We start from the raw sequence: 24,210 nt of genomic DNA, 5'->3' as shown, positions 1-24,210 counted from the left end.
CGCTATACACAGTGTAGGAGCTGCAAATGTGGACGAGGCTCAGGGAACGAGGACCACAGGTCACCGCTGCCCATAGTGAAGCAGAAGACGGCGGAGCGTGCTTCACCCATGCGTGTTTCCTAATATTTGTTTAGTTCTGAGACTGGCAGCTCCAGAGGCATTCTCAGTGTCAGCAGTCTGGTGCTCCACAGGCCAGGCCTGGGGTGGAACGGTGTCGAGGACACTTCAAGATGCCCCAGGGCACGCTGCCTCGCCGGCAGCCCCTTCTCCAGAAGGGCAAACAGCTGCCCTCGGGTTCTTATTTGCTGATTGCCACTCAGATGACTGAGATTCCAGATAGGAAAAGACATGTCAAAAGCAACCAAGTCAATTCCTCTGCCCTCTCAGCTATCCCCCTCTGACTGAATGTCCAAGCAAGGCGAAAGTGTCTTTGCTGTATTCAATAAATCTCCGCAACAGACCAATCTTCCGTGAACAATAACTTCTACAAACACTGTTTTCCCAGGGGCTTGTACCTCATGCTAATTCATATTACTGCCTTAGCAAGCGTAAGCACCAAAGTAAGCTTCTGCCACAGCTGGGGCATCTGTGAAATTGCACGGAATTTGTAAGCCTATAGTAATTTTCCCAAATCAGAAATTACCATTTCTGACCATGGAGGGGAAGAGAAGCAGATATCCAAACAGAAAGATAAGCTGCTGAAAACACAGGTTTAAATGACTGACAAAACCTGAAGAAACACATTGACAGTGGCTTTGCTCAAGAAGTTACAAATTAAATAAACAACCAAGACCTGAAGCATATGGAGACATCACGAGCATTATACCAATATTTATGGAACATAACCAACCAGAATTCCACCAGTCGTTCACAACGCGCTGTCTTCCAGATGAGTATTGGTTTTGACATTAAGCATTGCTACTGAAATTTCTACTGCTCTCAGCAGTTTTGAGCTGGATACGGAATTAGAGTTTATGCTTAATAAACTAATAAACTATGCAGCCTAGCAAAACACAGGAGGATGCATTTAACCCAGAAATACAAAGATGATTTGTAGCTTGTGTTAATATCAGTAGGAGATGATGAGACCATGCCATGGGTTTCATTGTTTGTATCTGATATATATTTATATCTCTGTTAACTGCAGTTCTACTTTTTTTATTCAGATAACGTCAACGTTTGGTTACAACTGCTTATACATTTCATGTCTGATCTTCACAAGAGTTCTAATTTTATTTATTTTTTGTAACAGTAATAAAAACAGCAATTAATAGCAAATATTCCAAATATTTTTATTAACTAGACTGATCTATTTTGGGGCAAAGTATTACCAGAATTTCAAATCAAAACAAGTTGCTTCCTAATTATAGCAAAAGAATGACCATGCAATACAGGTTTAACATACAGCTAGTGTATTCACTGGAGGCTTTTTATTGCTTGCTTTTTCACCTGCTATGTACCTTTCGTGTGTGATCTGCCCTATCTTTGTCTTTTGTTCAATACTAGGTATAAGTTACTATAGCATTACTCATAATAGTTAAGCTAAGCAAACACGTGTATATTTGCAATGGGGAGACTTTAGACGACGAGCTCAACGTGACGAAGGTCTGTGTGTTTGCAGAATCCCCACCACACGATGGATGCGCTGCCACCTCCAGGACTTCTAACGTAAATAACTAAACTCATTCGCCATTCTCATGAAGCGGGGAGACCGCCATTTCATTATGGTCTTTTCAGCAGATTTTTCTCACCAAATCTCACACAAACACACAGAACAACTATTTGTTATATCAGGAATTCAGTACAGCTGCGGCATGAATAATATAAATATTCATTGTGGAAGAGCTTCTGCAACAAAAATTTCAAAGCAAAATTGGCAAATGCAAACTTCCCTTTTCAAGCTCAGGCTCCTTTGGAAAGCAATACTGATGCAGAATTCTAGATGGGAACTTTAAAAGTCAGCGATTGCTTTGATCACTTCAGGTTCCCTCCCACAGCTATGGCCCTCTTGCAGACCCAGCTGATGAGGACGGCAATAACAACATGAAATAGAACTGATCCTGAGAGTCAGGCTCATACAGCTCCCATACTTAATTTAACTGCAGAACAGAGAAACAGAAAATAATGTAACAGTTACCCTTCAGATCATTCAGTATCAGTCCTATATGTAATTTAATACAAGTGTTAATTTATTCAGTTTTCATTAACATCAAATACATAATACAGATTAAAAATGTTTACACGATTGTTAGATGTATTTACTGTTTGCAACTAGTAAAAGAGTTATTCTTGAAGTTAGTGTACTTTGTGCATGATAACCAATTTAAAAAAAAGCTCAGTAAGTTAGGCACCCCACTAGACTCATCTTTTTAAATATTTATGTAAAGTTTAGTGCTAAGGAGAAGTTCACCAGAATCATACTGAGTTTCAGTGGATACTTTAAGAAGTTCAAAGAGGATGACATCTAATATTTTTTATAACATAAAGCAAGCTAATGCAACTTGTTTCCTCATATAAATTAATAAACATCTTTCACTTCAATCTGCCATTCTTGCAAACACATGCCTCACAAAATTGATGAAAGGTTATTTTTCCAACATATTACTTCTTCTGATCTCACTCGCAATTGTCTGTAGTGAGAAATAACTTTTATGAGGTGAATGAATCTTATCAGTCAAAACAGTTTAACTGTTCCTCTAAAGCATATGAAGGCTTGTTCCCCCCTCACTGACGTCTGCCATTAAGGCAGCGAGCTGTTGGCCAGCCATGTACAAGCCAAACACCTCCCATCAAACTGTTTATAATCTAACATTAGCAGACAGCCAGATGTGCTTGCTCCACATGCAAAGATTTGCAAGATAGCGCAGCTGTGGAGAATTAACAGACCCTATTTCATCATATTAGAATCAACAGAAATTTTATCACTGACAGCAACCGGGAGAATAATTCAGATTCCATAGAGAAGTCATTAAAAAATGTTATTTAAGTTCTACTTTGGCTGGAGAAACTATGAAAATAAAAGAAAAAGTAAGTCTTTTTTAATTTTGCTGGCTCAATTAAAAGCCAGTTCAAATGTAGGACAACCTCAGGCATTCAGAATGCTTTACAGTTCTGACAAGTCTATTGCTGTTATCCCATGCCTGATAGCTATTAGTAAGGTCAGGTGAATTGTTAACCTTAACACTTCACTTTTTTCCTTGTCATTACCAAGACAGTCTCCAGTAATTTTTCCTCCTGTCAGCTCACATTTTGGCTTTCTACTTTTTTAAAATGCAAAGTATATCCAGCTGCTCTACTTCAAAACTTCCGGGGAGCAGAAAAAAACCCATCCACCCTTAGTAAAAGTTAGTTTTTTCCAGGGTCAAAAAATAAAAATTAAAAAAAAATAAAAATCATTAAACCTAAATCTTGACTAAGAAAGAGTTTTAGGTGCACTTTTGAAGATTTAACATAGACTTCCACTCTTCCAGTAGAGAGCAGTGTAGGATATTTCAATAATAAAACAACATCTGTTTTCTTTTGTCATCAGATTTCAATCTTTCAAAAACCCCAGTCTTTCACAGTGCCATACTTCTCTGAAATCCACAAACATTACAAGCTCTTTTATGCAGATTTAAATGCAATTATATGAAAAAAAAGTACTTCCCAAACTCACATAATAAAGAAAGAAAAGAAGCAATGCAAAATTCCTGGATACCTGCTGCCAAAATTCGACAAATTAGCTCCTTCTACAGCAGAAGTTGAAGGGACGTTGATTTACTAATGAAAGGAAGACAAATCACACTCTGATAACATCAGACTGACAGCATATAATATAAAACAAGAATGAAAGATTTGAAGCTCTGCAGAAAACTGACGAACAAATGTCTAAGCTGTTAATCACTTGCTAAGACGTGAACAGTTTTTGTTCAGCCTTGCATACTTGCATCCTCTCCATCAATTAAATAGCAGAAGTATGATGGACTGTAAAATACACACCTCTTTCTATTCTGGGTTCCTTCTCTTTCCCCACCCTACCATCCAGTTCCCCACCTGTAATGGCTGCCTTGGCTCTCTACCAATATATGTTTTCATCAGAGGACATAAAACGTATGAATTTTCCCCGTCTGGGGAGCTGCATTTCTCTGAGCAACCTGGTAAGAACAACTGCCTCTCCCAGGCATGATTGCTGCTCAAACGAGAGCAGAAATCAAACTGACCACAGGCGAGTATGAGAGAGAAAAGTGCCACAGGCATCATTAGCACATTCCCTGGCTATCCCCTGCTTGGCTGACACGTAACGGTCGGCACAAACGGCGACTCTGACACAGGAACAGAGTGTTTTGCTGAGGGAGTGTTCGGGTACTATTTGCAACAAAGGCAGGAATGTGTGATCAACAATGTAAAGAAAAAAAGAAATTTCTTTTAACAGAAATCAAGTATTACCATGTCTCATCTGTCAGTAGAATTAAGCCAAATGTGAGAAAACACAGAGGTGAAAATATTTACAGTAATTAAGATATAAAGAAAGAAAAATCTATTTCATAAGCTCTTGAAATGCTGGGGGGAAAGAGAGCATTAGAGAAATAACCATAAAATAATCAGCTAACCTTTAACAAAAGAATCTTCCAGATGCAGTGGTGTAAAAAACATGTTGTGCTTAATTTCAAGCAACCTCTCAACAAGCCACACTGAAACGTTTAATTTGTACTTTCTTCTATTCTCTAGAAGCGTAGTAACTAAGAACTCTTCACTATCAAATGTGTAAACAATCATCTCAGTCTTTACATTCGGTGTTAACGCTAAGTAATCAAAACATAACATGATAACTAAAGCTTAACACGTCTTTGAACAGTTGATGGACACAGACAACGCGGACACCTCCTTGGAGCAGTCCACCCTCACCAGGCTGGGGATGTGGTTCTCGCCAGGAACCCAAATGTCTGGAAGCAGTAATATCTAGAAATATCCTGGTAAAGATGCCTGAGAAACTGAGGACATATGGTAGTCCTAATCTTGCCTACACCTGTCTTCTAGCCTATGTTTAGATTTGATGAGAAAAGAAATTATATAGCTGCTCACCGGGAAGAAACCTGAAGCATGGCCCAAGTAAGCGGAACCCAGCTTGGTGTAATTTTAAAGGCAAAAGAATGAGAGTAATTACACCAAGTCAGATTCCTCCTGAAGTCCCACTGCATTTTAATCCACAGCCAGATGGGGAAAAAACTCAAGGGCACAAAAAAAAGGAGAATACAAAAGGAGTATACATTTACATTAACATAACCAGTTTGTTTGTAAGCAGAACTTGAGGAGAATTTAGGACGCTCTTTGCAAATGATCAAAACTTAGGCTTTCTCCAGAGATCAGTGTGGTCATATGCTACGGGGGCTATCAACAAGGACAGACTTAAAACCAAATCAGATTGCAACACTACTATCAAAGCTGTTCTCTGCATAAAAGTGTCTAATCCTAAAAGTAAAATAATGTTAAGACACACAGCTAGTACCTCCTCAAGGAAGATAAGAACAGGCTGGAACACAGCAAGAAAGCAAAAAAAGGTACAAAACTTATCTTGTCAAGACTGTTACCACAGAAAGTAACAGCAGTACAAGAAAAAACCTTCAGGATTTCTTCAGTCCCTCAGTCTACCCAGTAGCTCAGCAGCACATCTGAAACCGCTGAGGAGCTGTCAGGCTGAATCCAAAGATTACAACAGAGCTGGGGTGGTGGGACAGGGGACGTCCACCCCTCTCCCGTTGCACACACCATTATCAGCCACCTTACAGCTACCCAGATTTTGGCCACAGGCTGAGAATAAAGATGGCTACACGCAGACTTACTTCCACTTCAAAGAACTGGTTGAGGAAAAAGCGGTTCTTTGGCTGTGCTCTGCAGCTTCGTTAGCTGGAGCTAGCAGTTCGCCGCTGGTCCAAGCGAGTTCTCCGTTCCCACCCAGCACAGGCACGGCGGCTGCAGCAGGGGGGCAACGGGAATATCCCTCATGGATACTCCAGCCTGGAGTAAAAAAAGCCAGCAAGCTCAAGTAATCACTAGAAAACTTTGTAAGAATTGTTGAGGTATGGGAAAAGGGCTTAGAAAGGAAGATTTTAACTGTGTAAAAACGACAGTGATGCTAATATTAGTAGTGTATCACTGAAGGCCTGTTTTTCTGTTAAGCCCAGGTGCACTTTCCATAGCTGATAAATAAAGAAATTGGAGATAATATTTGGCATGAAAGAAACAAGAGCAGGGGAAGCTGGTTGTGAGAGCAACTCTATCACTGGAGAAAAATCGTTTCTTATCACATGTTCCCTGGCTGTGATCAGGACACATGCACCCTTTTGACAGCATTCTTTCTCCACGTACGCTGCGATGTTCATTAGCCTTCACATGCAAAATCCTGTGCTCAGAGATTAGATAAAAAGGAGTAAATTTAAAAAAAAAAACAAAACCAAAACACACACTTCCAGTCTTTATTCTCTGCGTTTCAATTTGGACATGGGAAGAGATTTAATTCTTTTTCAGGCAGAAGCATCTGTCAGCTCCTTCTGCTGCAACGGGAGATATCTGTGGTAATCCAAAGGCACCATCTTGAAGTTATTACAACTCCTCTGCTTCAGTACAGAAACTATTAACACAGGGATTCATCTAACATCAAATAGCATCAAATGACTATCTTCTGTTCCTCTACTGCTATTCATCAACTCTGCAGAGCCTCCTGTAGTGCGTCATTGTTACTGCCTGGAAATTTTAGGATAACTAACAAGGGATAACTCATCCAATGAATATATTGTTGACTAAGGTGATCTAGCTTAACCATATTCACGGTCTCCCTGAGTTGCTTCTGACTTGCCTAGAAAATGGCTGAGCCATCCAATTACCGATGCTGAACAGCTTGCCAGGCTCCTGCAACCCTCCACCTTTACTCTCATATTAGTTTAGATTTTATATAGCCTCTGACCTCCAAGAATTAAGAACTGGCAACTCTAAATTCATTGTCAAAATTTAAAACACTGTATCACCATTTCTGTAAGAGTTATCATTATTAAATCAATGTTCAGCAAAGGTGATTATTCAAACAGGTTATACTTCTGATAATGTGGGTGCACAGGGAAGGGTACCTGTATGTCCACAAGAACAAGTCTGCTTCCGGACAGGGAAAACAGAACTAATTATTGACCTTGGCGCTTCCTTTACAAAGAAGCCTCTGATATTCATTCATTGAAGACACGTCATACTGCTTGAATGTCTCAATTCAGATTTGTATTCCCAACTGGATTGTTCCCAGTAAAAAAGTATTTACCCTACCTTAACTGAAGAGAGTTCACATAAAAATAATCCACATTCACTATTTTAAACATCAAATTTCCAGCTTTAGAAGTGCATAGTAAAAGAATAGACAGATTTTTTCAGCTTTGCAAGTCCATAATTAGACAGCAGACTTGGTTCTGCACCACAGGAACTGGATTCAACTCAAGCATAATTTCTTTATGGAAACAGTAAAGTCAAACTAAGACTTCAAATTTCCTGAAATACTATTTTTCACCAAATGCTACATATTTTCAAATACATTATTGTAAGCAAGTTGGCATCTTGTTTGCCTTTTTTTTTTTATAACTCAAGATGTCAATATGGTGATTTAATTTATATTAACCATTAGATATAACTTCAACAATTGCTAAATTTCACTCAGATGGTACTGAAGTAGTACAAACAGCTCTACATCTACAGACTCTTTTGCAAAGATGTCAACTGTACTACCAGGAGCTTTAGAACACAGAGACCGCCTTTGCTTTAACCCCCACTCCAACTCTGCACATGCCAGCTAGCAACACTGGCAAGTCTACACGGAACTTCACTGCATCGCACTGTGAAAAAAATGTTTTCATTGTTACTACTTGTATAAACCCACTAGTCCATGCAAATTGAGGTTATGGTTCATTTCCTTTAACATTCCCATAAAGCTAAAGGATAGACCCCTCTCATGCCCTCAAAAAATCCCAATCTAGTACAATGCTACAATTAAAGAAACAGCCAGATCAAGATCCCAAGTGCTGGTATTTTCATGAGAACTTGGCTAACAGTTACCACTGCAAAACCCTGCACAAGACATGCAAAACTGTTGTCCTTGGTTTTGGCTCTGTTTTTCCCTGCTGTATCAACCCACTGCTTTTTGTAGCACCACTGTTCCTTTAACGGCAGCATGTACTGGTCTGCTCTGTATTAGCATTCTGCAGGCTATCTCACTTTTTTCACAAAATATAGCAAGTTAAAGCTTGAACTCTGTGTTCTCGAGCTCCATCTGTCCTGCTGAATTTTATTTTCCTGTTGCAAACATCCAGCCTACCAAACAAAACCTCCCCAAGAACAATGAAAACTGGACTGAGATGACAAAAAACCCTTATGAAGAAACAAGCTATGTTGTCAAGTATTCGATAACAAAACCAATCTTAGCTCACAGAAGTGGCAAAAACATTCTGTGTTACCAATAAGATGAAGTTTTCTAACATTTGGAGCACTTTGATTAACTCTGAACTTCTCTAGTGGAGTGAGGCAGCTGAATTCGGGGTGCACCCAAGCCACGTGAATAAACAGGCCATGTCGTTGTTCAGAAAGTGTCTGTTTCTTCAAAGAGATATTTCCCAGATGACTTCATTGTTAGGCACGAATCTGAGCGCCGGCTTCAGCTTCTCTCATAACAACATGTACAAAAACAGCCAGGAGTTTCCATGTGCCGTTTCAAGGTGGAATTGTGCAATTCTGAGGGTTCAGCTTGCAGTAACTTCTTCAGACTGAAGCTGGACACAAAATCATTAGAGCCCTCTTCTGTTCGATGTAAACAAACTCTACGAGCTGTGGAAGAAATTCTGATGGATTTTTATAAATATAGTATATATATTAATGAAGACAAATGGAAAATTAATGAAGTTACTCTTTTGTACTGGAAAATACTAACAGTATTTTACAAAAGCAAAGATACAATTCCATAGGCATTTTCAGTTTTGCGAATAAAGTTTATTTTGCTCTAAAATAGTTTCTACCTCCTTTGTTCTTGACTACGATGATAATGCTGAACTTGTAGTATCACACTCTTGCCATGGCAACACACAATGACATTATAAACATAGAAATAGGAATTCCCTGTGGGCCAAAAGCCAGAAGTCGCAGTTAGGAACAAAATCCTCATTCAAACACAAACAGCCTTAGTCATAGGAACACATAACCATTGTCCATTACTCTCCATTTATTAAAGCCCCTTTCCAGTTTAATATGAAATATGAAATGGTCTATTTTAAGGACACTGCATCTCTTCTGAATCAGGACTTTTAACACTGTAAGCCTTACTGCACCACAGATTAGAATAAATAACTCCCATTTTAATTTTTGATTCATAGAAACACTTGGCTGTCAAACAGAGGACAAGCAGCGCACCAGAAAATAGTTATTCTGGAGAAAGAATCCTGAATGTGTGGAGCTAGTGCTTTAGCTTTAGTAGCCTGGAAATTTAATACAACTTCTGGTAATTTTTTCATGCAACACAAATTTTGGACATAATCTGAACATTTTATTTTAAACTAGCATTACCACAGAACATCATCTGCTCTTTAAATTTTAGTACTGTAACTAATTCAGTGTGTAGCAAATAATCTATAGACACATTCTATGGGGCAGATAATACACACCACAGGACAGACCATGTACTGAGGTGTATCAAAGGCCAGGGACTTGAAGTGTGAACTACCCTTATAGTTTTTTTAGGTTTTGTTTTTTTGTTTCCTAAACCATAGAGTTCCTATAATGAGGGCCTCTACATTTGTAAAAAAAGATTGAGCCTAACATTAGTAAAGCAACCTCAGTGGGGAAATATGATGAATCAGTATGTAAAGTGTAATCCATAATCGCACGGAAAATCTACAAGAACGTGCTAAAATGCCATATTCACATAAATTAATAGCAATATTCTGATACAAGTGGCCAAGAAAATGTCTGCGTTTTCTAATTAAAATTCATTTTTTCCTTTGCTTCTCAGCTCCATCTACTACTTTAAATGGATTGTTAATTTTACACGAATGACACCTGTAGACGTCCTGAGTTACTGTATTCACAGAATATCCTCAGAAATTTCCAGAGAATATTTTACTGGGGTAGCCAAGTAAAAATCAGATTAGCTGTCCATCTGTGGAAGGTAGAGATGCTCCATGCAGCAGAGAGCAGGGGCCAAGGCAGAGGAGTAACTGTGACCTCAAAATTGCATCATGTTTGAAATTGTGAGAAAATATCTTTAAATAAGTGGGTGTCTTGTGGGAAAAGAAAAAAGGACAGGGAAACCAGCGCTGGTTCTGGGTGCACTGATTATTTGAACTGAAAAAGGGTAACAGTACAAAGAAAGCACACCTAGGAGGCAAGCTGAAAGAGCTAATGAAGAACAGAGGCTGGAGTGTACCTGAACATGTGGAAGCTTACGACTAAATGGGTGGTACTTAAACACAGCAGTTCGATAGCATTTTCATCTACTACAGGTTTCTGATCACAGTACGAGACAGCCTGTTAATGAGTCTACAGAAATCACATTTCAGACTTTAACAGAATTACTTCTTCGAAATCTTTCTTTCAAAGACTGGGAAGAGACCCTTAACATACCTCTGCCTCATGATCTGCAAATGTCCTGCCTGTGTGAAAGTCAAACCCCATTCTGAATCCCTCTTCTTCAATTCCATCACATATTCCGGAAGGAAGGACCACATCGGCAATAGACTTAACACGAAAAGCGCCTCGTACATGGGTTTAGCCGTACTCAATCTTCTGCTTTTCCTACGTGTAACAAAGCGTCTGTGATGGTTACTGTTTTATGAACCTGTTTATATTCTCTCTTGTTCATCTGTTTTTTTAGAAGAAACCGTCGTTTCTTCACATAATCTCACATGAAAGCCAGCTAAAAAACACATCTGATCACCATAATTCAACACTTGGCCTTCAAGCACTTCAAGAATATTAGTAACAGAGTTTTTCCAAAAGCTACCTAGGATAAGAGTCATTTACTTTAAAATAGTACTTGGAACAGAAAGAACTGCCTCTTTAAGCTACCAGTCTACAGACATTTAAAACAAATTTGCAGAGCACTACCTAAACATAAGAAATATTTTCCCCTCTAAACAATACAAATTAGGGAACTAGATATTTTTATTAGAAAGATTATTTTAGCAGACTGCAAAAATGCTTAATAGTGACTAATTCAACCTGACAACATCAGATACAAAATGAAACCACTATTATCATGACCTTAAGATCCATCAGCAGATGAGATGGACATCGCAGATGGACTGTTCTAAAAGAACACAACTGAGTTGGAAAGTGATTTATAGATTATTTTACAATGGCAATTAATCCAACACTAATATTCGCTGTCACTTCTCATTTCATAAAAAAATTTTATGCTTTTCAATAAAATACCTATACTCTGGTGCTGAAGTCGTAAAATTCATCTAGTCTAGATCATTACAGTGATACCCGCGTCGTTAGAGGTGAACAAATAAGAACATAGTGCATTTTGAAATACTTCCTATAAGGATTTAGAGTCTTCTCTAAATGGCAATATAATCTTCTTTACTAAGAGAACAGGTATTGAGAAGACATTTAGTCCTGAGCTCAACGCATTGAGGTAGAATTCAAAATTTGGGATCTGATTTGAGAACAGAGATTTGGGGTGGATTTGCGGAAAACCTCCAGTATTACCTCAGTTCCCTGTCTTTAAACTGAGAATAATAATTCACCCCTTTCTTGTCTGCATTATCATTTAATTATTCCAACTGAGAAGAAAGCTCATGAGAGTGAAGTCCAAGGTCTTCTGCTGCTTACTTATTCTAAACTTTGATCTATGACTATTTGCATCAGGGTAGCACCTAGAGCCTCCGTCTCATTATTCTGGAGGCTGTACAAACACCAAATAGACAGTCCTCAGCTTCAAAGAATTTATGATCTAATGAACTGTGATAAATTACACTAACCTCTTGGAAATGCACAGCACAATTTCAGTTACTACCTCCGAGTGTTACTGAAAAATCAATGCAAAACATTGAACCGCATTCTTCCTCGCATACATCATTCTAACAGCAAATACCAATACAAGTAAAAAGCTACAACTAGTACAAAATAAACAGAGTGCCCTCCAATTTTGAAAAAACATGTGAAGAGGTCCAACCTTCCCACCTCCCTCTCTTCTGGTTACCCAAAGGCAAGAGGGGGGAAGATGGTAAGCCCCTGAAATACATCACTAAAGAACTAAGGTGGAGCCACTTGACCACATACCAAAGCAAGACCACTTGTACTGTCATTTAAACAACTGTTCAGGAAAAAAGAAAACAACACAAAACAAAGAAACACAACCAGAAACTAAAACTCAAATCCAAAACCTGTACCTGGTTTTAAATCTTTTAAAATGGATTTGAACCTTAAGTATGTACATGCAAGTTTGGTGAGGGCTTTTTCATTCTGAGAATGAGTTTGCTTTTAATAGTTGCAGTTTCTCAAAGCCTCATAAACTGCAAGCTGGGATATGGCCTCTAAATTCTGACTTAGAAAACCTACGCATTCCTGACTTCAGTGGATTTTCAGCTATAATCCTATATTCATGAGTAGACAAGACTTCCCTCCCACCTAACCTTATTAACAGAACGCTCTAATTAATGTGATTTGCTGAGTGAGTTACCTCTGTCTCCCTAGTATCTCCCATTTCAGAGGCACCTAAGTGCTACAGCAATAGTAAGAGATATGGCTTAGGGCCACTTTTAGTCCATGCTTCAAATTATCTGTTCCTTCAAATGCAACCCTTGGTTCCACACATATGACAAAGACTTGATGTATATCCTTTGTTCCACATTTCCTCTCTTTTCAGTAATACCACAGCAACAACTTCACAAACAACTTCTAAAACTACAGGAATTGACTAGATTTGATTTCGCTTAAGGATTCAGAATGAAGAAAATAATACTTATGCAAAGGCATACAATAGGAAAAAAAATTAAGTTTTAGACCAATGATACCCATCACTCTCTCCCTTTTAAGTGGCCAATAATAATTCGTAGTGAAAAAGCAAAACGTTTTAACACAGCTTTACAAATCAGTTCATGCAAATATTTTTCCTTTGCTATGTCCCAAACTGGAAATGATGAGTTCCTCTATTAAGTTACACCTGAATTTCTCAGGTTCAAAGTTCAAAATCCTTTTTAATACAGGTCAACGCTGGCTTTACACTTTCGGAATCAGAGTAATGTGAAGGAGGCATTTCTTGTAATTGATCAGCTTCTATGCAGACCAGGAGCTTTGTCCCAATCCTGTTTCACTGCACAGTTCTAATAAATTACTTGATACATTACTGAGAAAGGGACTTCAAATACTGCTCAGATCCTATGCTGCATACACTACCATTAATTGGTGTGATGCATTTTTTCTTCTTGCCATGAAATTAGAGTTTCCATCTCTTATTTGTCTTGCAAATCTGTTTCGTACTTGTAACTGAAGTATGTCATATAATACTTCGACATTTCAAGCAAAATGGAGCTTACGAAGACACCAAGGGATCGTAAGCAGAACCTGAGAGAAGATGAGAGCTCTGGAGAATAGATCAAAAGCTACTGTTTCCTCTTTCAGTTGCAGTTTATAATGTATTGAAAAACATGACCAGTATTTTTTCTCTCACTCCCTCAATTAAATTCACTTTTTTTTTTTTACTAGAATCCACCAAAAATATTTTACTAAAATACACATGCTCTATTGATTGTTTTTCCTGAAAGAGGAAAAGAAATGAAACATTACATGTTATATTAAACTGTCTTGGATTATTTCAGAAGTTTTGAAACCCTTTTTGGTTTTTATTAGCCCTGAGTGGTCAACTGATTATGCCACGCCAAGCAGGGACGAGGAGTGGGTGCAGAAATAGGCTATCTTCTGCGGCAGCAACCACGCTACTGCACAGCCTCCCCACGCACCTGGGCAGGACTGCAACCAAAGAGGCTATCAGCCCTTACACTGACTGTAGCTCATGTTTGCCTAAAATTAGCTTTAATATTTGTAAACTATAAGTTTGCCATTAGGTGAAGTCCCTTCATGAATCCCATCTCTGCTTTCAGCGCATTTATGTATTCATCTTCATATTCATCTATTACACTGCAGAATAAGCAGTACGTGTACCTGTAGCATCTAGATATAAGCCACTCCCCACTCCCACCCCTCGACTCCACAAGCATTTATCACCTTCCCAAATTTCAATTACTTGGATCTAAGCAGTCTGTCTCATGCATATGGCTCAAAATGATACACTTGCTTGCATTTATGTGAGACACTGGGAACTTCAGTCAAACCTAAAGCTCTCTGTGCAAGCTACACACAAATGAACCTTAAGGAAGAAAAACTGGAATTGCTTCTAAACTTCATTCCTTTCTTGAAGCAGATCATCTTATGGAGAATAAGAATGATCTGTAGAGCCTGCAGGTGCGCAGCTGGGTATTTACGCTTCATGGACAGAGGGCTACAGACACCTGGAAAGAGACCATACACATCTCCTAACCATGCTGTTGCTATTCTGCAAATTTTTCAAAACTTCCTAGCCAGTATTCAGTCATAATAGATACCAGTACTCCAACTATAAAAAAGTCACATTTTTCAAACCTTTCAGATAAGCAATGGTAAATGGACACGAAAGGCAGAACTCAAGGTGCAGATTCACACAGATACCGTAAGCCACACGCCTACTTCTGCTTGCAAAATGATCTTGTCGTGCTGATGTGGGGGGGGGTTGGCGCACATGGTGGGCTACTGAAGCATACGCAACATGCATTCGTACAGCCTTTGAACTTGTGTGCATTCAGATGCAGATGAGATCTACGATTGTCTGCAAACAGCATTCCACTTCCATCGCTGTGCAGTGCTACACCGCTGACCCACAGGGAGGGGTTGGTCTGCACTCACCAGACTGGACCAAGGCTCCGGAGGTGCAGACTCCAGTCTTGCTCCTTTACAAACTGGCTATACAATCTCAGGGAAGACAGACTGTCAGCTTTTCAAAAGCACTCAGTACCCCACAAGCCTTCTGAGGGACTAACAATCATTCAGATTTGAAGGGAGCTGAAATACTCACTGGTTTTCACAGAGACAAATGACAACAGTGGTGAAACACTGGAACGGGTTGCCCAGAGAGGTAGTGGACGCCCCATCCCTGGAAACATTCCAGACCAGGTGGGACAGGGCTCTGAGCAACCTGATCTAGTTAGTGGTGTCCCTGCTGGCTGCGAGGGGGTTGGACTAGATGACCTCTGGGGATCCCTTCCAACCCAAAACTTCCTATGATTCTATGATTCTAACCACCGAAACGACTCGATGCTGAACAGCTCAAGTGCAGCTCCCCTCATGTAGCTGTTATACAAGATGATGTTTGGTGGTGTTGAAAGTTTAGATACAATCCTTCTGCATCTGGGTCATCTCTTTCACAGGGTATTTGTGGATATAATGCTGTCCCTTCCTCACCTCTCCCATTTTAAGTAGGTAACCTTGCAAGTGGTATGGAATAGGCAGGTCCATTTCCTGAAGCAGAGAAATTTGTTGACTGTACCCCTTGCAGAATAAATATTTTATGTTTTACTTACCTGATTATTCCATCCTTGGTATAATGACCCCCAAGTTTAATGACTGTAATCTATCAGAAACAACTAAGAAGTTCAGACTTGCATTTCCTTGTAAAATTATAATTTTCTCCTTTCGTATTTCATTTGGATCTTTTCACAATATTCATAATATTCATTTTTCTTGTGCCTAAACACTAAATTAATTATGACTATATTCATGACATTTTGATACTCTAATGCAAGTTAATTGGAATTAACTTATTAATTCTACTTATAATAAATGTAGGAAAATGAATTATTTCTTGTAAAGGCTTTCTTCTATTTCATTAGTTTCTAGTTTTTTAATATTGTCATGCTCTGTTTGGAATATCTTGCTATATCTAACTAACTTCACCACATAAATTTAAGTATACTTTTTAATACCATGCCTTGTATCTCTGTTTACTTGGAAAACCTACATACAGTTCTCCTTTTGATATTCTTTCATTAATTATTTTTACTGATACAAACTCCTCAAACTCCTCAACATTCCATAGTATGCTGACTGGATAAAAAAAGAGAAATTGTTAGTATAGCTATAGCAACGAAAAATGGGTAGTAGAAGTGCAGTTTATGGCATGAAAACATGGTTTTGATAATACCGCACACTAACGATAGCGACATACAGCTATTCAAAAGACATAATTGCACCTAGAGCCCTGCTACTGGAATTACATCGATTCCAAGCAGCATGGTATTTTTGACCTAAAATTCTTGTCCAAAATGCCTGCTCCAGAGAAGTATTATCTGCCATTCCTCAACGAGAAAAAGTTGAAGGAATAAGAAATTATTACTTAAAGTTGAAAACCTACCTAAGCTCTACTTATTGTTCTGAAGCAAAGATTAATACTCCTATGTACTGCCAAGTAAGGTCATTTTGCAGGGTATTTATTACTAATGCCTTTTTTTTTTGGCCTTTCCTACAGTTGCAATGCAGGTCCAAGATTTATACTGAATAATTGAGAGGAAAGATCATCCATGAAACCGCACAACAATTCACAATTAATTGTCACTAAACCCCCACAATAATACAAAGTAAGAGATGTTTAACGGTGCTTTTTTGGGAAAGCTTTGCTCATTCACCTTCAAAGTTTCGAATTAAAACTTTGTCCAGCGTCACAAATACGTACATGACAATATACAAAATTTTGAAATAAGGTTGAAGTAAACATCAGGGCAGTAGCGGTCTTAGCACTAGGAAGCCATCGCATCTCTTGGTAAAATAAACTCCCAAGGGTTTAACATGCCATCGTGGTGCTATGCAAAATAGCAGCTCTTCAGCCTAGTGCAAGGTCAAAGCTGCTCACTCCACAGTACACCAGGAGCCAACATAAACACCAGGCTTGCAAAGCAGAACCTCTAATCTGCAAACTGAAAAGATGCGCCTGTGGAAATCTGATACAAGCCCCAAAATAGCCAAGCGACTACAAAGGGGAATATGTGGAATATATGCACAATTTGCTACAAAAAGACATAGTAAACATTGCTGGTTTGGGCAGTGGCAACTTTTTATTAGCAGAAGGACACTCCTCAGGGTAGTATCAGTTACGTGATGACAACAATCAGGTCATTTTTAAGGTTGCAGTCAGATTGCGTTATAAAGTCACACTTTGATCACTTCTGTTTTGCAGAAAGGAAACTGGCCTAAAATCAAGAGAATTAAAGGCAAGAGAGAAGTTTTTTCCCTACAGTATGGCAAATAACACAAACATCTGTTCTTAGTTATCGAACATTATAGAAAAACATGACACAAAAGAGAGATTTTGGTCTGCCTTCGCATTTTATACCCTGGTAACATGAAAATTGCCATGCTGCTTCATCTACATTAGTCCTGCATGCCCATATCTGATAACATACTATCAAGATTCTAAGTTCTCTTTTTGGAAAAAAATTACATGACAAATATGTTTCATTTCAAGTCATCTATGCAAGAAAAATACGGGGTCACAAACTGACGGCAAAATTCTGACTTCAGTAGGCCCAGATTTCACCCCCAAAGCATACTGAGATGTGTGGAGTCTTACTCATTATCAGTGCCTTCAGCAAGGCCAAGACTGGGGACATCAGTAAGATTAAAAAAAGCAAAAACCAAAAAAACCCCCAGAACAACGATGACAGTAACAAACAAAAACAACCCTCAAACTCTAGACCCCCATCAACTTACGCCATGCACCAAACCGTGCCAAAACCCAGCAAATATCGAAATAGCCAGTACCATGAGCATGGAGGATGCTGGAAAGGAGAGAGGGAATCAAGATGCCTTTATATTTAAGGGCAGCATTATGAGACTCATGGCTCCTGGATTTTACTTTCAGAAGAAACAACTCTGCTCATGTTTTCTTGCAAAGAGGATTATTGCCATAAATCATCCTGAGGGTGTATGTCCTAAGAGATACCAGACATTGCTAAGTCTCTATGAAAGTCCTCTCCAGTTTGTAGAAAATGGACAGTTGTCTATATTGCAGGGTTCTTTTAATTCCCAGTTAACTTTGCCAGGATTTTTTTAAATAACAGTCAACTCACAAACTGCATTTTATCAACAAACTTTAATTCTTAAAGATGTCTTAGGGATCAAGCAAACAAAGTCCCATTTTTTCCAGTTGTTCTTAGTAAGCTCTCCTTTTTCTCTTCATCTCAGAAAATTAGTGTTGGAGAAATTATTTTTGTGTCTTACTGAGAAATCACTGTTTCTCATCCACGGTAATTTGCATTCAGAAAACTATGCAGCAGAATACAGCTGACTTGCCCATGGAAAAAGAACATCTCCGGTATTGCTTTCCATCAAATTGATATGATTTCCTGAACATGTCATTCTTCACTCACATAATTACCTTTTGAAATAAATCAGATGAAGTGTTGTCTTTTCCTCCCAACAAATAGAAAAGTTATATGAACAGAATGTTATAGAACTGGAAGTGAAACAATATGAACATTTGAAAAAAATCAGTGAGTCTTTTTCAATACTTGCTTTATGAATGCTTTCTGAGTGTTTAATCATTGTTTCACAATGTAGTTACAAGATATGAAATCAATGGGATATTTTAGTTAAAAATCAAAACCTTACAAAACCCAAACGAGGTACTAATAGACACATGCTTTCCTCTTAAAAACACTGAAAAACTTAATGAAAACGATACTTGAAAATTAAGGTGGAAATATAATCTAGATTTAATAATGTAGTTTTGCCTGTATATGCCAGCTACCGTCATAAAAGCTGTGCAAATTTATGCCAGGTCTGAATAAAAAAAGCAATGTGGAAATTCCATACCCGTTACACTCCAGTTACAGAGCAGAGGAATTTTTTGCTTGCTTTGGAATAACGAACGAAATAACTGACAGTTCTAAATAATAATTTTCTACTGTGATCCCAATGAAAAAAATGGGTAACCTTTCTTTTTTTGAAAAAGTATACGCTGCAGTACATCGCAGCTTCCTACCAGTATTCTGATGGACCTTAGAGGCCAACAGCACGGATGTCAAGGAGGCCCTGCAAGGTCAGAACCCACATTAAATAGAAGCAGAACCGGAAAGGACACTTGGGCACACAGTAGCCTAAATAAAAGGGAAGACTTTTCTGGACCAAGAGTCCTTCTAACAAGGCTGAGAACAGAATTCCTTCAGACAGGAATTCCCCATCCTTTTCTTCTGCTCCAGAAGCTGTTGATGCTGTTGTTTCTACAGTTACCATCACACTATCACCATTTTCTTTATTCTAAAAAAATTTTCTGCATAGCTGTACAGACACCTATTCACAGGATATGCTCTTAAGAAGCACAATGAGATGTGAAAGATGAGGGAGGTTTCTTTTTTCTCTTGAAGTAAAGACCACAAAAAAATGGACACTATTCTGTGCATTAATAGAATCCATAGCTTCAGCTTCCTCTTAAAACAGATGGCACAGTCACCCCAGCAAGTATTCCCTCCTCTGAAAAACTGTAATATAAAAGCCAAGGTGTCTGGCAGGGCTATACAGTTAAATGGTAATACATCCTGGTAATACAGTTTGAGAGCACACAGAATAAAAACATGTTCACCTGGCAACTAGCAGAACGAGACCCACATTTCCACTACAAACACTTGCTCACTATGTGGCAATACTAAGCAAAAGAGAATTGCAAACACAACAGCAGGGAGTACCAGCATAGGCAACTGTGTCCCGGCCTGTGAAATATTTTTTATTTTCACAGTGAAATATACTAACCATATGAGAACTTTATGCAGAACAGACCACAGTGGTATCTTATCAAACTATCCTCCCAGTTTAGACAAGTAATAACCAATTACTCGGTTTACTCTGACTTATGCTGATTACTGCCTATTCCCTCCTCCTTTTAGCAAACCATTTTCTCAGTTGTTATTTTGGGAAGATGCATTTCCTGTGAACAGATGTCATTAGACTTAACTGAAATACTATTGAAGAACTACATTGTAACTGGGATAAGAAAGCCTAAGACTTCTGTTTTTACTGTGCAAAAATTCCATTATTATTCTACCATATTTCCAGAGTATTTGACATTTCAATATATCCAGCAGACAGGATTGTTACTCATTGCCTTTGCTATTGTTCAAAAGAACTTTGTGCTATTAATTTTAATTTTTACAGTACTGTAAGCATGCAGCCTGATGTTAAATGCCTTTGCACTCAAAATTTCCATCCATTTAGCATCCATTAAAAGGAAACAGAACATCAAGCAGAAGAGGAACACTGGTTTGCTTTCCAGAAAACCATAAAATAATTCCAAACAAGAATCAATTGGCCATTATTTAAGAAACAGAAATTTTTCATCTGCAAAACAGACATTTACTGAGTTTTTCTTTGCTATTTCATTTCGCTAATTCATATCCCTGCTTTTTTCACAGTTAAAGCAAAATAGAACGCGCTGTGTTCTAAAGGTAACAGGACAAAATAACTTCATATTTTCTTACCTTTGCATTATAGGGAATATAATGCTTTGATAAGGCTTCAGGAGTGTGCATCCATGTTTTGTCTACAGAAAAGCAAAATAAAAGAAGCACTGAATAGGTTATTCAATTGTTCATTTAACCATTAGAGTATTTGTCTGGAAAACATCAACAAGCCTTCTTTTACTCAGGTAAGTATCTGTCTGAAGTAGTTACTGGGGCTGGAGGGAAAGGCAGCAAATCTCACAACTTCCCAAGCATTTACATGAAAGAATCTGGTTATTTCACTTGGGCACACTTCACATTTTATTGGACTTGATTTACCATAAGAATTCGAACCCCTCCCTCCAAATACATTTATGGGTGTAAGGTTGTTTGCTGTTTCTGCCTCAGATCAGGATTTTCTGCATCCTGCTGTTGCTGTTCAAAGCACTGTCTGCATGGTGCACCTTTAATGATCTCTTTTGATGATTTATGTGCCTTTTTTGATGAATTATGCAGACAGTAAGGGCACAAAGGAAATTATTTTGGAAAAACTATCAGAGCAATAACTAACAGAAAAAAGCCCTAATCCTTCTACAAGAAAATATAAGCAAGTTGGATTGTGGTAACTGATTCAGAAGTCTCTACCATCTTTAATCTTTCCTTAGATATCCTAAATGAATTTGCATGTTTTCCTTTAATGATTTTCACATCACAAGACTGCACTATTGTCTTACTTTTCCTGCTGCACGCATGTTTCATATGGTGAAATCATGAGTTCATTATTTGTGAAATACATCTTCCCTCCTTTTTAATGGCCATTTAGAATTGTCTACATAACTTCAGGTGCAATTCCAAACATTAGAAAAAACTTTTTTTTTTTTAGAGTATTTCACAAAAAAACCCCTTAAGATGTTCCAAAATACTAAATTGTATTACCGACCACATGACAGATTCTATAACAGAGTGCTACTTTATACGCTGCACATTCAATATTTAGTAGCATTTTCTAACATGAGACTACTCCTGTTTTAATTAGCATCAATTAAAGTCACAAATCTCGAACTTTATTGAATTAAGTAACAGAATAATAGCTTAAAGCAAAATTCTACCCTTGGATATTCACAGGCAATTCCCTTTGCTTTCAAAGGGAGTTGCAATTATAGCAATTACTAACTTTTTTGTTAGTTTCATGTAAGAACAAACTCCTGTTCACTTCAAACTGTTCAAGAGCAATAGCTGTGTTATTTATTGACACTAAACCAATAACCAAATATTTCTGAATATACAGATGCAAGAAAGCTGTTGAAACAAGATATTCGCCACAGTCAACACAGTAAGGGGATCAAAAGTGCAAAGCTGGAGGAAATTTTTTTCATGAAGCAAATTTCATTCTAGATGACAGTAATGTTCAGCTCCATTACAGAAGAGTGATATTATCATTTCTTAATTAAGGAAGCATGATTTGTCAATTCAGTGGCACCCAGGAGTACGATTACGCGCTGCAGCGGCTCTTCCTTTCCACTGGGGCTTGTGATTGGAATACCAGAACCCAGAACCACACTCCCAGAATATTTTAAGACCTGAAAACTGATCTCTGTTTTGTCTACAATATCAAAATGTTATCCACCAGTAAAAAAATAACCATCGGGGTGAATTAGGAAGGTTAGAATAGAACCTGAGAACCCAAAAGATAACCGTAAGCAATGTGTTTAAAGTCAGTGTCCTGCTGAAGGCCAGATGAGCAGAGTAGTGACGGGGCTTGAGGGCACGCCTCAGGCACTAAGGAAGCTGGCATGGCAGGCAGTACTGCTCCCTGCCCCATCACGCTTGCTGCAGCACCGTGAAGATCAGCACAGGGCAAATTTCAACTCTGAAATACGCATTCACATTGATAATGACAGTGTTTTGTTCACCCATTTCTCACACATCAACTGCTGACTAGCTTCAGCAGGATACTGGCATGTTTATAAACACATAAAGGAAAATGTAATAAAAATGCTCCAAAATAAAACACTGGATGTCTAAAAATAACAACTAAAAAATCCAAACCAAGCAGTCTGCCACTCATTTCAGTGCCAAGTACTAGCAACAAACAAGCAATAGCGCTGTAGCTTCTACAGCATTTTTACAGGCAGTTGACTACACAGGTACCAGTAAAACTAAATATTCCTTCCAAATGTTTCCTCCTCCCTTCTTCCCAGCCCCAAGGCAGGGCCAGGGCAAGTTCAAATCGGAAAAAAAGTTGTTTAATGTGGGAGCCAAATTTAAAATGCTAGTCTTAATTATGCAGCTAGTAATCCTTCCAATATTATAATTAGGTACAAAGCTTTACCTTCAACCTTTTTCATGAAGTCATCCACTTGCTTACCAACCTCAAACTGTAACACTTTCGGGATTCCAGCAAGGAAAAGCACTGTTAGGAAAGTGTTCCCGTAAGTGCCGGTAGCCCTAGTTAGGGAAAGTTAAGGAAATATGGACAGGGACTCTCAGCTCAAAAGGAAATCAGTAACTTAGCAGGGTGCCAAAAAGATGGTGGGATTCTACGAGTCCTGTGCCACTGATCAAAACAGTGAGCCAGCACGCAGCATTTCCAGCACCCAGCTGTAAATCTGCAGGCACGGTGACAAGGGTATTAAGAGTTTTCCATTGACGCCGGAAGCCCACTTCCCAGAGGCAGGTAATAATTAGAGTGGTGGCACTTTTGAAAGACCTCTTAACACTAAACAAAATCAATACGAGACAAAGTTCACATTGATAGCAAAGACATGAAAAAATCATGCAAGCTGTTACAAGGAAGCTTGTTACCAGCAGCTCTTTCCAAATTATAGATTCTGACATTGGACTTAGGCCACTCTCTGCCGCTGTTTGAAATATTTAGATTATTCATTCTGAAGCAACAAACAAAATATGAAATCCCACAATGAAAATCACAGTTCATATTATTATTTTATTAGTTCTATAGCAGCAAGAGTTCAAGACACTTCATAGATAAATAAAACAGCAAGTCCTAAAGCAAGGACCAAAAGCCTAGATAAAACCAAAACTGACAACTGCACACATCTAACGTAACAGTCGTAGAAAGTGAAAAGAGACTCATGCTGTCACACCAGATGAAAACTACAGTTATTTTAGATCGTCTGAAGCTCTTCACCTAGGTTGCCTTACATTCACATCAAAGCCTAAACAAGTGCCCAGTTACTTTTGGAGAATTATGAGTTTGACCCACCCAGAGTCCACTAACACCTAAGCAGAGTTTAGCCTGAAGGAGGTATGAGAGATTCTCAGAGCTAACAGCCTAAGTGTGCGGTGGTTTTGCCAAAGCCACTGGCACTGTGTGGGAGAAAAGATGGGAAAAAGGATCACTGCTCAGAATTCGAGGGCATGGGGTAAGCCACAGCCCTGATTAAAGAGAGTTCGTAACCCCGTAGCCTCCACGCAACTCCTCCTCACATGCAGCTATTAGTGGGCCCCTGGAGCAGTAGCACATCATCCCATCTAGTCTTTAAGAGAATCTGACTTGGGTGAGAGCTTCTCAGGTTTTGGTCCCTGCCACCATACACCAGTCTGCGCAGGGCAGTGTGGAAACAGCATAAAATGAACATTTGGAAGACCCGGGGGTTGACAGAATTGCAAGGGTGGAGGCAGGGGGTTGGGCACTTTCATGGCCGGAGGATTAACTGTGCTTAGA

The 24,210-nt window shown here is 38.7% G+C and overlaps 1 protein-coding gene across 5 annotated transcripts in view; it reads right to left on the bottom strand.

Annotated features, from left to right (window-relative positions):
* Positions 1–24,210, bottom strand: part of GULP1 (GULP PTB domain containing engulfment adaptor 1) — a 161,261-nt gene that overhangs the window by 49,352 nt on the left and 87,699 nt on the right. For all 5 annotated transcript variants that reach the window (XM_075430683.1, XM_075430680.1, XM_075430682.1 and 2 more), the window contains one exon: positions 20,562–20,623. In XM_075430683.1, the coding sequence (XP_075286798.1) occupies positions 20,562–20,623 (62 nt within the window). The remainder of the gene's footprint in view (positions 1–20,561; positions 20,624–24,210) is intronic.

This window comes from Opisthocomus hoazin, chromosome 9, assembly GCF_030867145.1.
Source record: "Opisthocomus hoazin isolate bOpiHoa1 chromosome 9, bOpiHoa1.hap1, whole genome shotgun sequence".
NCBI lineage: Eukaryota > Metazoa > Chordata > Aves > Opisthocomiformes > Opisthocomidae > Opisthocomus > Opisthocomus hoazin.
This window is presented reverse-complemented; position numbering and strand designations above follow the sequence as displayed.